Below are 17,814 nucleotides of genomic sequence, written 5' to 3'. Positions count from 1 at the left end.
TATTACACATAGTTCTGACTGCACTCCGTACCGATTTTAGAGTGTTACAGTGCGTATTATTGTAGGTATAAAATCACTGTAGTTTTTGCTGGGAAAGTTAATCAAAAACAACAAAATCATAAATCCCGATTTAACAATGAATAAATATATAAATATATACACACACACACACTATCATTTTGTTACTCAGCAAATCGATACACGCCTATAATACATACTAGATATCGTGTTTAGTGGACGCGAGGGGTGTATGACCCTGATCCATTGTGACATTGTGTGTGTGCAGTGTACCCCCCTATTTGTATTGACCTGGTTAGGGTGTGTGAAGTGTGCATGGGAACTGCGGCTACGGTGGGGAGGGTAAAACGCACGCCAGACGGCTAGTCTATACAGTGCATTGTGTTGCCGCCACTTCGTATGCATGAGTCAGCTTCGTCATCGTTTTTAATACCTAATATTTTTATTATACACAATATTCGTCATTTCGGTCTGACCTCTTGCCGTGTATGTTTATGATACAGTAATCAGCGTTATTGCAGCCAATGAACTCTACTACTGGTGCAGGTACCTCCTAGTATTGCTACCTATTATACATCACATTCTATTATCAGAGTTTTCGTTGGACGGGATTTTGTGAATTTCAAGAACATTTTTATTATATTCATTCTTTTTTTTTTTTACAATCATAGTTATTCGAATTATTTTGCTTGCAGGTGCGTGTTATGGAGGAACGGCTACAAGCCGAATGGACTACTCATCAACCCGATCAGGCGGAAAAAGAACAAGCCATTAGCAAGCTGGCGACGCAGGTCGAGGAACAGGTATGGACCAAAACTTAATATATTAATATGATTATAATGACGTATGCTGATGATAATGTGTGTTTATACAGCGTCAGCTGAGGCTTCAAGATGCTAAAATGGTTGAAGCCAAAGCGGCGCGCATCAAGGAATGGGTGACCAACAAACTAAGAGACCTAGAGGCTCAGAACCAGCACCTCAGAGAGCAGAACCACAAATGCAACCAGCAGCTTGAGCTGCTCAGGCGGCACATGGCTCAACTGAGCGCTGACAAAATGGCTGTGAGTGCTTGCGCCGGGTCGTCGTCACCGCGCAGCAGCACATCGTCTTTACACAGGGCAAACAGCACTGGTTCTACACAGTGAGTGAAAAACGTCCGCTACTAAATAATAAAATAATAATATGATATTCCATATTATCAGAGATTATCTAATCTAATGGACAAACTTTATTTAGCCCCCAGACAAAAAATATATCTGTAATTTATTTCTTTTTGAAAGAATTTTTAAAAATAAGATTTTGCTTCATTTTAATTTAATTTTTGATTTTTGCCTATCCTTATCTTTGGATAACATGCACATTTCAATTTAATAGCCCCCCCTCCTCAATAAAATAATAATAACTTCTCGAATTCCTAAAATGGCACTTCGAGAATATTGATTGATGATCCCTGTGTCATATCTGGTTGTAATATAACATTATAATACCGCCTGTTTTTATAGCGCCCTGTCCGACAACGAACCGGTTTACGCCCAGGTAGACCGGCACCAAAAGAACCGGACACCCGAACGGTCGCAACGAACGCACCGGCGGCACATGTCCGCTTGTGTCCAGGTACCGACTATCGAGTCTGCCGACGGACCAGACATGCCTGTCCACGAACAGTTAGTCAATGATCTAACCACCGCCACCGATTCGCTCAAACTCAACGCCGCGATTAGACGTGAGTCCATAAAATACGATTTGATATAATAGTATATTTATTACGTGCACACACTTGTCATGTTTGTCACTATCGACAGTACCCACTATGCACATATTACTGTGATGGTGTCCAAAAGTGTTGAACCGATTTGCGATATTATGAGTATTATAATAATGAGATAAATACAAAAAATTCAATTTTATTATCTACATGTATAATATTAAAACCCATTATGCTTTAATTGATAGTAGTAATTACTAAATAACTTCCAACACTAAATTTTAAATATTATCAACTGCCAAAGTTGTTTGAAAAGCATAGTATATATTGTTGTGTTGTAGTGGATCGTGAATTTGTCATACAAATCACGCAGGGAAGCCAGTGAACGTGTGTAGATAGATCCAACTTAAAGTAGCTGTATGTGGACTCATAAATGCCCAACATTATGTGTGTGTTAGAATGGTTTTGATGTATGTTGGTTAGTGATACTTTTGTTTTTATGTGTGAGACACGTTTGGCGCCACTATCGGTGTCCCTGTGAGTTGTGACTACTGTTAGCACAATTTTATATACTAATTAACAATATATTATCATAGTAACAAGCAGTACCGGTTTTGAAAATTTGATGTTTATAGCGAAATCCGTGTGTATTGAGTCAGACATCGCCCACGACTACGCGGAGATTTACACGCCGAGCCGAGAAAAATTGCCATGGGACAAGGCGTGCAACAAGCCCCCGACGCCGCCTTTGCATAGGTTCCCGTCCTGGGAATCTCGAATCTACCAAGTGGCCAACGAAGGCCTTTCGGCGGCGCCCACGGAACCGGCTATGACGGCTGCTGCCGTTGTACATCCTACCCGAGTGGTAACGTCGCAAGGTTATTGTGATATAAGCGTCCCGGTGTACGCCACTGTCAAAGGCGTGAGTATACATTTATATAGAACTTGTGTTATCTCAATCCATTCCTAAAATAAAATTAGGAAATATAATATTTTAATACTTAATTGTTATTATACTCGTGTTTACATAAAAAAAAACATAAATTTAAAGTAAATGTAGGTCACCTATAGCTAAATCTATTAACAAGTTATTCTTCAACGGTATAGTGTTATCAGCTGATGTCAGGCACTTAATTTAGGAGAACGATAGGAGCGACCCCCCTCCAAAAAAAATTGCATTTTAGTAACTTATAATTAATAAAAAAACATTTTTTAAGCCTCAACTATTCTTAAAAGGGTTAATCCCCTCTTAAAAAATAAGCACCTATTTACGTGCCTGGTTGATGGTGAATTATATACTTTTAAATATTTTATCAAAGAGACAAGTTTTCTTATTGGATCTTTACGCATTCAAATAAATTAAGAAAGATAGGTCATAAACTGATAAGCATTGACCTATTAGTTCTGAAGTGCTTTTCGTAACTTTCGTTACTCGTTTTCGGTGACCTCCACAATCGTTCAACGGTATGCTTGTGATAGCTAGTCTGTGGTCAACAAAAATGTACTTATGGTTAACTTGGAAATGTGTTAAAGATCAATAATTATTAGAATAATACAAAAAAAAAAAAAACTTTTCTACAATCTGAAAATTATTATTGACCCAGACCAAGTATTTTTAACACCGATTTTGCTGGAGGGGAGAGGAGATACAATAACTTACAAGTTACTTACTTATTTAAAAATACATTAGTTTTTTGTGATCGATCGTTTGGCTTATGTTATGGTTTGTGTGTGCAGAGAGCCAGTCAGATCAGGTCCAGCCCGTTTACCGGTGACTCGTCAGACGACTCTAGTGACGGCGAAGGGGAGCACACTAACACAGCAAACACGCACAGCGTGGCCACTAGAATCACAAACAGTAGTAGCACTGACAATACTGACACCTCTTTGTCCAGTTCCAGTCCCAGTAAGAGTCACAAGACCGCGTCGACGTTTTCACCGATCAAACACAACTCCTCCGGGTCGCCATCGAAAAGTACGAGTTTGGTTCTATATATTTAATGCCTAGATATAAAATCTTATGGAAGGGTAGTACTTATGGCTAATAATTAATAATATTCCGTGTTTTCCACAGATACTTCGATGGAGTCTGGCATATCGGACGACTACGCGATCCCACCTGATGCGATGTCATGTGGTGAAGATTCGACGGAATGGTCGTCATTGGTGCTTAGGTTGAACTTGAACGGTGCTGCAGTTGTCGCAGATAGTCCGAGCAGATGTGCCAAAACGGGTATACTCGACAAATCTGGACATTTGGCCAAGCTCGGTGGCAAGTTGAAAACGTGGAGACGACGCTTCTTCGTTCTCAGCAATGGCAAACTTCGTTATTGGAAAACACAGGTAAATAATTATACCCAACGACTGTATCATTTATGAAATGTAATTATAAACGTATTCCGATTTTCGATTATATTGTAATTTCGTCTATCTTCTTTAAATTGTGTATTTGATCTTTATAGTTAAGGTTTCCGTCTCTTAATTTGAATTATGTACATCCGTGTAACCTTTAATGAAGTTTGATTTAAAATTTGTGAGTGTAATTTTTCCTTACAGAATGATATAGCGCGCAAACCACAACGTGAAATCACAATCGACGATCTATGTCGAATAACCCGAGCTGATGGTGCTGCTACGTTCGAAATATCGACAACCAAAAAGACATTTTACCTAACAGCAGATTCAATTGCTGCCATGGAAGATTGGGTTAAAGTTTTACAAGTAATTTTTGGTTTTTTTCAATCTTAGTTTTCATAATAATTATTAATCTGTGTTTGTTGCATTTAATAAAGAACGTTCAAAGACACAATGCTACCAAGTTGTTACTGAACAACGAAAATAATAAACCCACTATTCAAGGTTGGTTAACTAAAGTGAGAAATGGACATGCTAAACGGTGCTGGTGTGTACTCGTAGGAAAGACATTTTTATATTTCAAATCGTCAACAGATACGGTAAATACTATTAAAAGTTTTGTTTAATTGTTTAAATGTTTTACACTATTTTTAAAATGTTTTAGAGTGCATTTGGACAAATCAACATGCGTGATTGCCGTGTAGAAACCGTTGATCATGTATCAGACTCTGATAGTGAAGAACGAGATTCCAATCAGCCGCCGACAATAGCTTTACACCCATCACATCAAGGTCCTCCAACTTATTTACTGATGTCTTCTAAACAAGAAAAGGTTTGTTTATAAATAATCATGTATATGTTGTATTTATTTTTTATTTGTTAAATTATTTAATTATTATTAACATGTTTCTAAATGTTCTGATTACAGGATTCTTGGTTATACCATCTTACTGTAGTTTCAGGAAGTGGATCACAATCTGGATCACAATTTGAACAGCTTATTCAAAAACTTATGGAAGCATCGGGAGATCCAAGTAAATATTGTTATTAACTTTAGCTAGAACAAAAATGTATTATTTAAAATATATAATTTATTTTAGATTGTGTATTATGGAAACATCCAACTCTTTTGCACTCCAAGGAAGCAATTAGCTCACCATTGACTACTCTATCTATTGAATCTTTACAATATGAAGCCATTAAATTATTCAAGGTATTTTCAAATAAATATTCCAATATCCATGCCATTTTTTTAACATGATCTTATGATTTTTGTTTCTTTTAGAGTTGTCAATTATTTATGTCAGTAGCTATTGAAAACGCTGGTATTGATTATCATGTGGTATTAGCACAAAATGCATTACAATTGTGCTTGGACAACTGGGAACTGCAGGCTGAGTTATTATGTGCTTTAGTTAAGCAGACGTCTAGACATGCTTCCCATAAACACGGAGTCCAGGTATTCTCCAAACTGCGGCATCGTGTAAGTTCCCCTTCCCATTGCTTTTTTTTAAATTAAAAAAACAGTCATATGATCACAAATTATTATTTAAATATTTCGAATAGACAATTATTTAATTTATAATTTTTGTAGACACCATACTCACACGAGCCATACATAATGTCTCCCTTTTGCAAACGTAGAATATAGAAAATTTTACATTCACAATAATCCATTTTACTCAGTTGTTTTTAAAATTTAAAACTAAGATTATTATCTGGGAAATATCAAAAAATTTAATTTTAAAGCAAATTATAATAATTATTAATTTTTCAAATAAGTATAATTTTTTAATATCAAAAGCTTCTAAGAAGAAGCTGTACTTCTTATTACCTTTATATTATTTATAATAGATTAATTCTAATTTTAAAAATAATAAAATAAAACTGATATTTATGAACGTAAAATTTGCTTTGTTGTATGTTTGTATGACGAAGACAACACATGTGAATGTGATGTTCTCTTAACTTTAGAAATATATAACATATTACAATGAATATTATATTATGTTCATTGACTGTTTTTTTAAATCCTAGCTTTTATTGTGATTATTATTTACTTATTTTTAACTACTCTGTGTATGTTTATTTGCTATGTATTTTTTTAATGATGGCTACTGTAGATCGCAGTCTTACTCCAAGGCTACAAATAAAGCTTTAAATATAATAATTTCTAATGATTTCTATCATTTTAAAATATCTCTCATAATCTGGTTGATCAAATAATTTTTAAATTAAACGTTTACAATTTTAGTTATGTAACTAATGCCAGATTGTATAAAAATAATGATTAATTTAATGGACCACTAAATCATATTTAAAATCCCAATAGCTAACTATTCATTAATTAAATGGATTATTTATGTAATCCAGCATAGCTGTTATATTATTTCTGCAGTTAACCATCATTATAATTAAACAAAAAACATTGCATACGTGGTGTCCACTCATAAAATGTCTATACCAGTTCTGATATTTCTATCATAAGGTTTTGAAACTGGTTTGATTATAAAATTACTATTTCTCTACCTATAGATACAGGATGTTATTAAACTTTAAGCGGAAACATTACCATTAAATTAGATAGCAGGTGTTTAATATTAAAAACTATAATAAAACTTATAAAAAGATTAATAAAACATAATAAAAACTATTTTAAAGATAAGTTGTGTGACAAGCAATTAATCAATATTTTATTTTCAATGTGCTGTTGCAAATGTTTTGAACTGTTATTGTCCTATATAGTTTATATCACAATTCACAATTAACTAGTTTGAGTAGTTATAGCAAAATTAACTTTATATAATATTTGTATATTATTTAGTCTAATAATTTATTATTTAAATATTTGATGATGCAATATATTAACTTAGTTTATTTATACCACTATACAATTCTTAACCTGTTTCAAACCCTTATTTTTTTTTATTTTCTGATATTAAAGCATTAGAATGTTAATTTAAATCATAAAACGTGATTTGTATTTTGTATTTTTATTTTGCTCTGTTTAACAGTTTATTTGCAATATCCTGTATTTTTTTTTTTATTATTAATATTGTGCATGTAACAGCATGATTTCATAATACATATTGTTTAATTTGTAATCAGACCAAAAATTGTAATAACTTACTCAAACAAAAGCTGCAGTTTGTGGGTTATTTCTTAAATTGTGGAGGGGGTTATATTATTATAGCAAACATACACTAGTTGAGAGGTTTAGGCATTTAGGCACCGCGTGTCCACTGTTTTTTCAGCAACTTTTATTGTGCGCCACACAGTCGCTGTTCACGTGTGATGCTGCCCTGGCTTCGTCACCGACCATCAGCACAACCCAGTCAGTAGTGCCCGGATCACCAAACCACAGCATGACAGCACCATCAAGTCCAGCCACATCATCATTGCTGGACCACTGTAAAGCCAATCCTCCTACGTATGTGTTTGTCCAAGGTTGGCAATTGTTGGCGCTCGCTGTGTCTCTATATGTACCAAAAAACACCAAACTCCTTTGGTTCCTCAAATTGCATTTAAAACGCAATATTGATAACAAGTATGAAATAATTTATTAATAGTTGTGTGGAATGATTAAGACTATATTTTTCTTTAGGACTGAATGTGGAAAGTACGCTGCATACTGTGAACGTGCGCTTGAACGAACAATATTGAATGGAACACGAGAAGTGAAGCCGTCAAGAATGGAAGTACTATCAATTTTATTGAAAAATCCTTATCACCACTCATTGCCACACTCTATACCTGTCCATATGCTAAACGGAACCTACCAGGTACAGAAAAACTGCTTATAATAAAACTATGAACCATTTTATTGCCTCGATATCATATTATTTATTATTTTGGTGTTGAAGGTTGTTGGTTTTGATGGATCAACAACTATTGAAGAGTTTTTGTGCACACTTAATCAAGAAACAGGGTGCCGAGATAGTCAACATTCAGGTTTCACATTGTTTAGCGACGATCCCATTGAAAAAGATTTAGAACACTATATTGAATCACAAGCAAAGGTTAGCTACAATTAAAAAAAATAGCTTGGTGAAGTAATAAGTATGAAATTTATTTTAATTTTATAGTTGTGTGATGTGATTTCTAAATGGGAAACGGCATTGCGTGAAAAGGGTTCTGGAAAATTTGAAAATACTAGAGTCATTCGACTCATTTTCAAGAACAGGCTGTACTTCAAATCATTTGTGAAGAAGGAATCTGACCGCGAGAGGTTGTTGCTTTGCTATCAAGTAAATCAACAAGTGGTCCAAGGCCGATTCCCTCTTACCAAAGAGCTTGCATTAGAGTTAGCTGCTTTAATGGCACAGGTATTTCACAACAAATAAATATTTCTTAAAAAACTAAACAATGATATAATTTACTCCTTTGAATTTAGATCGATTTTGGTGAATTTTATTGTGATAAAAATCGTGGTAGTGGTGGTACTACTAAAGAATTACAAGTACTTCAAGCACTTGATAAATTTTATCCATTCCGATACCGTGATGGGGCTTCTCAAGAAGCAATAAAGTATGCAAAATAAATAATTAAATAACTTTTTTGTAATTACTTTACAACTATACACGTTGAAATAATTTAATAACATTTTTGTATTCAAATAAATTATAACCATGATCATTATACTTTTTAGGCACCTTCAAACTGGTCTTCAAGAAAAATGGATGTCTCTAAAAGGGAGGAATTTAGTTGATTGCGTTAGGATATACTTGACTTGTACTAGAAAGTGGCCATATTTTGGATGCACTCTTTTCCAAGCCAAAGTGAGTATTAAATGATATAAATTACTACTGAATAGATTACTATTATTCTATTACTATTCATGTTTAATTTTTTTTCTAACAGATGAAGCATGGAGAAAATACTGTGCTGCCAGGTACTATTGTATGGTTAGCTGTATCTGAAGACAGCATAAGTCTGTTGGAATTGCGTTCAATGCAACTCATTGAAACATACATGTTTGGGCAAGTTCTGACATTTGGTGGTTGTCAGGATGATTTCATGTTGGTTATAGCATCTGACTCTGCTATCATAGAATCCCATAAGCTTTTATTTTCTCTGAGCAAGCCAAAGGTAAATTTAAAGTTTTTAAATGCAAATTTCCTTCTAATAAGTGTTTTATAAATATTTGACAGATCCTTGAAATAACATTATTGATTGCTGACTACATGAATGCATTAACTCAGAACAGCGCATCACTTAGCGGTACACTGAGTCGTAACATGCAGCCTGACATATTAAAAGCTACTCCAGACCATCAATTGCATAGAAACGATTCACAAATTAAGAAGCGTATTGACTCATGACAATAAATGTATACATAGTATTTGAATTATTATGTGCCACACTATATTAATCGTTGTGCTTGCACTTCGGCCATATAATATAACAATATACCTATTACATTACTACAAAATGAAATACATTTCATTATTTACAGTTCTAATTTTATGCTAATACAACATAATTATTTTTTTTATTTAAGTATATTAATTTAGGCTGACAATGCCATCAATTTTCAAAGTTTAATTTTTAGCAAATACTCGTTGAATAACGCACGAATGCAAAAAGACTAGTAACTGTAGGTGTTATAATATTATATAAAATTAGCCTAAAAATTATGTTACCAAGTGGTTGTACAAAATCCAATTAATATTGTTAAAAAAAAAAATAAAATAAAAAAAATATATTTTCTCGATGAGGTACTTATGTGGCCATTGATAACTGACTGCCATTGTTAGCAGGGTTTTCAACCCCATTTAGCATGTATATTCATCATTAAACACCATTTTATCCTGTAACGATTAATTAACTTTAATTTGATAGTTTGTTACAATTCGAATTTATACAAATTGGAGTCTGATGAAAAATGTGTTCAATTTATTATTTTGAATGCCTCCTTAAAAATAATTTTACTGTTTTATTTTTATTCTTATTTATTTTTATCTGCCAAACTAATTTTGATTTTTAACTATGGATATTCACGAGTACATTTCAATCCAAAGAATATTGTACCTATCTAATTGTTTTTTTTTTTACAAGATTTTAAATGAAAATAAAACTTTTTTGTTTTGTTTTTTGTGCTTAACAGACTTAACATCACATTTTTACTCTAATAAACGAAAAGGTTGTGTTATTGGTTTTTGTACTTTTATGTTTTATCAAAATATTACCTATGAACTGATATGTAATTTTAGTAAAAAATTGCAATTGAAGAATATAATAGTGCATTAATTATCTACAGACAAATAATAATGCATATTATATGTATATCTATACATATCATACATTCATCCATTGAACATAGCCATATAATAATAATGACCATTAGAGGCCATGGGCTCAGTAATCAGGTATTTTACTTTTAAATTTTAATGATCATTAATATTGTGAGAGTGGATGAAAATATATTTAGTCTTAGTCCAAGTGTAAATATAATTTGTACGGTACACTTGTAGATTATTTAAAGCCATTGTGTCATATTGTATTCATATATATAATGATGTACTTTTAAGACCAGATTAATGAATAGACAATTGTCTAGATCTAGAAGTCCAAATTTTTTATATACTCCAAATGTTTGTTATTAGCATAATTATGCTATAATTTATAATTCATAATTATTTTGTGGATAAATAATTAGTTTTTATTTCAATGCTAACATAATGATAATGTTAATACTATACTACAACTTCTAGCTCTCTAGGTTATGTAAACTGCTGTTAGTGACATAATTTGTTGGGGGTCTGGGGAGGAGGTGATTTTTTTTCTTTAATTGCTTCTATCGTATGCTATTAAAATTGTTTGTGAAACATTTACTAAGATCTTTCTTTGCTAAAATTATCTTTTAATATTTAGTTGTTTAAAATTACTATGATATATTATTGAGTTGAAAAAAGTACCTATTATTGAACACAATGAACACACTTAAATCTATACATTTTCTCTAATTGGCTATGTCAACAAATTAATGTGAGTCGATAATAAATTAATATCACAATTCACAAACCTAACTTTATTGATAAATATTGAAGAAGTAAGTTTGTTTAGTTATCCACACTACAGTCATCATAAACATGTTCAATAAGATTTATGTCTGCATAATTTATGCATACAACTCGACAACTGTATTTACTACAATAAAGCAACAATGGACAGTGGAGGTTTTTTTTAACAGGGAATGACGGGTGACAGATGATTAACTAACTAGTTGATCATGGGGTGACATACATTTTTACCTATTGAATATAAAAAAATATTTAGCGGAGGTAACATGTTTCTACCTTTAAAATAATTTACCTATTATAAGTCTTAACAGTATAGTAGTGTACCTTTAGTGGATAGTTTTCTTTGAAGTTTTGTAGAGTTTTAAAATAAATGAAAACATATTATTATATAGGTATTATCAAGTTAGGCCTATTTGACCTATCCGTATTATAATAAGCAAAGCTTTGAGTATATATAGGCATATAATAAAATATAAATATTTTAATAATAATATAAAATGCCTCGGTCATTACAATAGGGTATTCTTAAAATTAATAACAATGATAATTAAAATAATATGGTACGTAAGTCACCATATTCGTCGTATATTATTTTCAATTTTGACGCGTTACGCAACGGTCGCCAGTACAAAGTACAGGCACCGCAAGTCCGCAGCGAACGGTCTACGCCTTATCTACCGCCAACGCACGGCACCGCCGACTCTTCCCCCACACCGCAAAGGCACAGGGTGGGACGGGAAGACAAGTCGGTTCGGACGAGTACCGGCCGCCGGTCGTCACGTTCTCTCCTGCGTGAACCCGTCTTACCGACAACGTCGGCTAGTCGAAGACCGCGTAAAGCATAATGGTGTATTATCTTTGATGTCGTCGATTCGCCGAACACCTACTGCCGTAGCCGTGTCAATTTTAATATTATATTGGTGTAATGTTTTTGGAAAAAATAAATCTTCCTAATGTAATAAAAGGTACTAAAAGCTAAATAAATTACTTAAATATAAAATAAAGAATTTTAAAAAAGTAATCTATTTTTATAATTAATATAGCTGCAATTATTTTATAAATACAATATAATAATATATTTAAATGATAGAAACGTATAAGGTATAGAACCCAATCGGTGATCACCTTTCGGAATTCGCACACTATTACTCACTATTTACAGATAATTAAACAGCAGCTATGTGTATATGTGTATGATAGGTTATAGTATAACCTACAAGGAAAATAAACGAAGAAGGTAATCTATATTATAAAAATAAATGAAAAATGTGGTAATATATGCCTTGAATTATTATTTAAATATTAAAAACGTCGACATTTCTCGTATCTATCTATAAAAAAAATTAATTTAATTGGTATTAAATAAATACTTTAGGTATGACACTATGATGAAAGGTAGTGTTGTGTAATTTTCCACGCCGCCTTTATTGTTAAACGACATACAATCATTACACCGTTTTACATCGTCTATGTTGTTTATGAGGTATTACACGAGGCGCGTTTTTTTTTTCGTTGTGGTGTCCCCAGTAGGCCTAATCCACATCGTAAGCCAGAAAGTGCGAACGTCAATTGGCTATAATGGTTAATACAGATAGCCAGAATGGTAACCGTACTGCCTCGCGTATCACATTTATCTTATACACCAATATAAGCTATACTGTTATACGTAATATGGTGGTTATACAAACAAATAAATATCGAATTATAAGGTGTCAACATATTAAATATATGATTTTAGTTTTTTCGTAGAACGTATTCGCTCATTCCAGTTTACCATAGTGTTGAGTTTAAATGCGTTGCTCAGCTTCTAAAGAATTAGGTGATGTAGGCGCTGAGCGAATATTGGTCACATCATATTATAAGTTTAGGGAGTCATAATAGGTTAATAATTTTTTGGGTACCTATACCTACGTATTGGGTATTGTATTAAAAACCGGGTAAAAATGTGGTGGTTTATAGGTTTTGCATTCAAAACCTGGTACAATTCGCGAGTAGAACGTGTAAGGTGCTGTATGAACGGGTTTAAGGTATGGAATAGGCGAAAATTGTTTGCGGGTCACCCGCTTTTACTCCCCGAAATTATAATTTGACGGAATTAAAATACAGAAATTATAAATTATACGTTTTGATAAAATAATAACAGCCATTTTAAATCATTAATAACAAAGAAATTACGTCTATAAATTATTATTATTTTAACTATTAACATATTTAATGCATACATTGCAAGTTTACGTGTTCGTGAAATAAATTGTATTATAACAAAAATTGCCATATGAAAAAAAAAGTAATTACGTTACATAAAAGATAATACTATCTTTTATTATTATTTAAATTCAACACTTTCCTAATTCTTAAACTATTCTATTTCTTATTTTAGGTATACTCTATATTCTATAATAGGTATATAACTGTTTATGGAATAATAATATTTTATTAAAATATTCTGATTAGACAAACAGCTATTTGAACTGAACTAATAAAATTACAATAGTCTATAATTTTACAACTGAAATAAATAAATATTACTCACCAAATAATGTATAAATGTTTTACGGATCACAGAATGTTCAGGTGAACTGTCTGATTCTATATGGCTATATAATATTTTTGAAAAACTCACGCACAAAATAATATATATATATATTACGTATTATAATAACCATTTTAACAGTATAGAGGTGATAATTGGATACAACTTATAAAAATACAATAAATCCCGTGGAATCTTACACACATAATAATCATAATATGAATGTATTAATAACTTGAAAGATATACAACAACTTAAACCAACTATGTAGCAATAATTATACAATATGATTTAGCTCAACAAAGAATCTAGAATTTAGAAATGCGATTTCCGCTATTTCACGAACTGAATCGACATTACACTACACATAAAATATTGAAAAAAGCGGGTACTGTGTACGCGTGTGTGTATTGTCGGCCGGCGATAGTCGATGTGTTTGATGATTAAGTGGTAAGCGATGACGACTACTAAATAAAATAATAAAATAAGAATAATATTATAGGTAGTTACCTAAGTGGTAAAATACGGGCATGATGTTATGCGAACAATTTTTATTACGATCTACTAAATCACCAACATTCTCTAGTCGCTCAATTATCATCTGCCCCAATCACAAGTGATCCTATATCCGTAAATTTACGAATAAATAAATTTAAAGCAATTAACATACTTATATATTATTATATACTAAAAATAATTTAATAAGTTTATATACTCATACACTAAGCAGTTATATCTATACATATATTTACAAAACGCATCAAATCATTTTACTTGAATTAGGTACCTTTTACTTAGCTGTACTGACCAAGAATCAGGGTCGGATTGGACAAAGTTGGATCACTGAATTTTCATATCAAAAACCTACAACCATGTATTATGTCTGTGCAAGTCCAATATTTAGTCTCAATTTCTTTAACTCTTAATATATTTTGGTTCAGCAACTCCTCGTGACTTGAATAGCCCAAAATTGTCGAAGCCCATCGAGGTAGGTACATACAAATATTCCGGATATAATGATTTATGTATAGAAAAAAAATTCTATTTGAACGAAGAAAAGTTAAAAAGAGTTGCGGAAAACTTTTATAAATTGCAAAGAAGAACAGTAATTGAAGAAACAATAAGATTATTTATAAATATAAAAACTAATGTTTATTGTTAAAACGTCTTTTAAACGAAATAAAAACAATAAAAACAATAATAAGAAACAAATACTATACATAGTATTTGCAAAAAATAAACAGTTTAATGTTTGATGTTTATTACTTCCTTATATTTATTAAAAGAAAATTAATAACAAACGTTACTTAGCCAACATATTATTTTATTACTATTCATCATAAATTATTGTATAAAATAATATAAATAAGTTTGCGTTTTATATCATGTCTTCTATAGCCAACATACGACAAAAAGAAATAGTACTTACTACTAAAGTGTACTGTAAGTATTAAATAAGTATAGCCAATGGCGTAGCAAAAGGGTGTGGTGAAGTGTGCCTACGAAAGTAGTATATTTTTTATTCTATCTTCAAAAAGACATTTTTTTCATTACACATTTTGAAATGTGTATGACTTTATTCATTTATACCAGTGGCGGTTTTGGGGGTGAGGCAAGTGAGGCGGCGCCTCATCTAAAATTTTGTGGTAAATATAGAATAATACTCAAAATGTGAACTTCTTGGTTCACTAATAGAACATATTTCGTTAATAATTTTTAACGTATTTATGACTTTGTTTGAGGAAAAATGCTTCTTCGTTTCACTTTAATTTGAATTATTATTTATTATTTTATTGTACCTATCATTCCGTGTATATTACCAAAAATATCGATAAGCCGATAAGAAATGCACGAAACAATTATAGTACGTAAACGAACGACGGTATTTCAGCGTATTTCAAATTACGTCAGAGAGGCACCGTTTTACGTCGCCACAGATTTTGTACTCGTGTACACAAATTACACACACAACGCGTATGTACGCGAATGCACGCGACTGGTTAATTAAGTAGAACTACGCATGCGCAATAATCATAGTGAGGCACGTTTTGTCATCGCCTCTGCGCACTGAAAATAGATTTACTATTATAGTCAGTGTCAACCCGCAGCCACGGCTAATGGTACTGCGGCAGTGCGGCACGTTCAACAAAAAAATAAACAGTCAATTGTTATTGTTGTAATGCATGTGTGTATGTCACTATATATAATTAAAATTATATTATATTATAGCAATTTTTATATTTTTGAATTCCATTCTTACTATTTAATTTTTGTTATGGTAGTGGGGGAGGGGGGGGGGGGTTATACATAATTCGCCTCACTAAAAAAATACAACCAAAACCGCCACTGATTTATACACACTCCGTGTCAATTTATAGTGAATGATAAGCCTCGGAACACGGACGCCAGCAACTTTGGACCCGCGAAAACTTTCAACGACGCCGGTTATGGACTTAAACGACCGGACGCCGTAGAGAGTATTTCTGGACCACGGGCCACAGCGCGAGGCGGTGGTCAATAGCAATCGCAATCAAATCGCGAGTGTGTAATTGGTCGGTCACCACCGGCGTCCGATCGATTTGTACATAGGTATTATACAATATATTACGACTATAAACCGTTACAAAAAAAAAAAAAAAAAAGAATAGTAATAATACATCATAATATGACGTGCACGCATTGTGTGTATTATTGTATAACACAATACTCGGCTTGTCCGGCGTATTCTATAGACGATTTGAATACGTTTATGCGTAGAGCAACACGATAATGACGATATTGTACGATATCATAATGGCCAATCGATGTGTTTCAACGTACTATCTGCAACCGATTTAACTCGACATCCGGTGTAAGTATACCGTGTTGACCGAGAACATACATAGCCAGTTGAACGGATATTTCTAGTTGAAAGTCTCTTGAAGAATAATGTCGAATGATTATGTTTTGTTTGTACATTTAAATCGTTTAAAATGATTATAACTATTGAAAAAATAATTATTTTGTAACGTGTAAGTATACCATATTTTGGGAAATTAAAATTCACTGAAACTTATATTATTGCGCTGGTAGCAGCCAACAGCCAGGTCGGTGTAATATAATACATTTATAGGTAATCGTGTAAAATGCAGTGTTTGGTATAGTTACGTAACGAAAATTACAAATTACTTATTATTTGTCTGGCCTGCGAACTCTTTTTGATTTGTGTACGTGACCCATGGGTCCAAAAAGGTTGCCAACCACTGGTCTATAGTGTACGGCAGTAATATTATTGACATATTGTCATTATGTGACGAACATTGATAAGTAATCGTGCTTTCTTCCAAAATAGGTTCAGTGAACAAAACGTGAACAAAATTGTGCATGCGAAACTTCGTTGATTGACATAATTGAAATAAATAGAAATCAAATACACGGTATCGCGTTATAGTCGCTAGTCGCTACACTCTAGCATCGCGCTAGATCTATAATAGTTAAATAAATTATGATTACATTAAAATGTATGTTATTATTCACAAGTTATGTATGTCGTGAAGTGACGTGGTATTTTTTTTTACGTTAAACGAGACTACAGTATATTATAGACAAAATCGGGAAACTAAAGAAGTTATGTAGAAAAACTTAAAAATCTAAAAAAAAATATAACTTTAAGAGTTAATGTTAATATAAGTAGTATATTAAGATTTGTAGGTATATCTGTAAATATGTGTACTGTGTAGGTATACTGTACATGGACGTCACCGGTATCCGTCAAATTAGAAAAAACGTTATTTTCCGCCAGTTATAAATTATAGAATTTTAAGTTTGGGAACACATATTATACGTAAAGATTTACTAATATTAAATTTTTAGTTACTATAATATTATTTAAATTTCAATCAATAAATCCAGCTATGACTATTGTTATCAAAACTACAAAAATATAACACTGTATTCAGTAAATAAGCAAATACAATAATCATTTTACACAATAATATGTACCTATACTTAATATATTTATTATTTTTATTTATTTTTCATACACAATTAAGTGTTAGTAATTTATTACTTTTGAATAATTATATTGAAATTAGTGATTGTTCTAACAAAAATAATTAATTTCATAGGAATAAAATGTTTTTTCGAAAGACTAATTGTGTTGGTATTTTTTTTTATATGTTTTTTCTTGGTAATTTTTTT

The 17,814-nt window shown here is 32.1% G+C and overlaps 1 protein-coding gene across 6 annotated transcripts in view; it reads left to right on the top strand.

Moving 5' to 3' along the window:
• LOC113550026 (uncharacterized protein CG43867) overlaps positions 1-10,231 on the top strand; it is an 88,119-nt gene extending 77,888 nt beyond the window's left edge. For 3 of the 6 annotated variants that reach the window (XM_026951631.1, XM_026951638.1, XM_026951646.1), the window contains 20 exons: positions 714-821; positions 893-1,161; positions 1,523-1,743; positions 2,361-2,647; positions 3,463-3,700; positions 3,800-4,068; positions 4,282-4,446; positions 4,518-4,679; positions 4,745-4,912; positions 5,009-5,114; positions 5,181-5,293; positions 5,366-5,563; positions 7,359-7,627; positions 7,685-7,862; positions 7,944-8,099; positions 8,166-8,405; positions 8,474-8,607; positions 8,729-8,858; positions 8,941-9,168; positions 9,231-9,401. In XM_026951631.1, the coding sequence (XP_026807432.1) occupies positions 714-821; positions 893-1,161; positions 1,523-1,743; positions 2,361-2,647; positions 3,463-3,700; positions 3,800-4,068; positions 4,282-4,446; positions 4,518-4,679; positions 4,745-4,912; positions 5,009-5,114; positions 5,181-5,293; positions 5,366-5,563; positions 7,359-7,627; positions 7,685-7,862; positions 7,944-8,099; positions 8,166-8,405; positions 8,474-8,607; positions 8,729-8,858; positions 8,941-9,168; positions 9,231-9,401 (3,810 nt within the window). Of the gene's footprint in view, positions 1-434; positions 565-713; positions 822-892; positions 1,162-1,522; positions 1,744-2,360; positions 2,648-3,462; positions 3,701-3,799; positions 4,069-4,281; positions 4,447-4,517; positions 4,680-4,744; positions 4,913-5,008; positions 5,115-5,180; positions 5,294-5,365; positions 5,564-7,334; positions 7,628-7,684; positions 7,863-7,943; positions 8,100-8,165; positions 8,406-8,473; positions 8,608-8,728; positions 8,859-8,940; positions 9,169-9,230 lie in introns of those variants that run through there. The other 3 variants (XM_026951656.1, XM_026951624.2, XM_026951614.2) reach the window with 3 other exon arrangements.
• Positions 10,232-17,814: the final 7,583 nt, after the last annotated feature.

Source organism: Rhopalosiphum maidis, chromosome 1, assembly GCF_003676215.2.
Source record: "Rhopalosiphum maidis isolate BTI-1 chromosome 1, ASM367621v3, whole genome shotgun sequence".
NCBI lineage: Eukaryota > Metazoa > Arthropoda > Insecta > Hemiptera > Aphididae > Rhopalosiphum > Rhopalosiphum maidis.
This window is presented reverse-complemented; position numbering and strand designations above follow the sequence as displayed.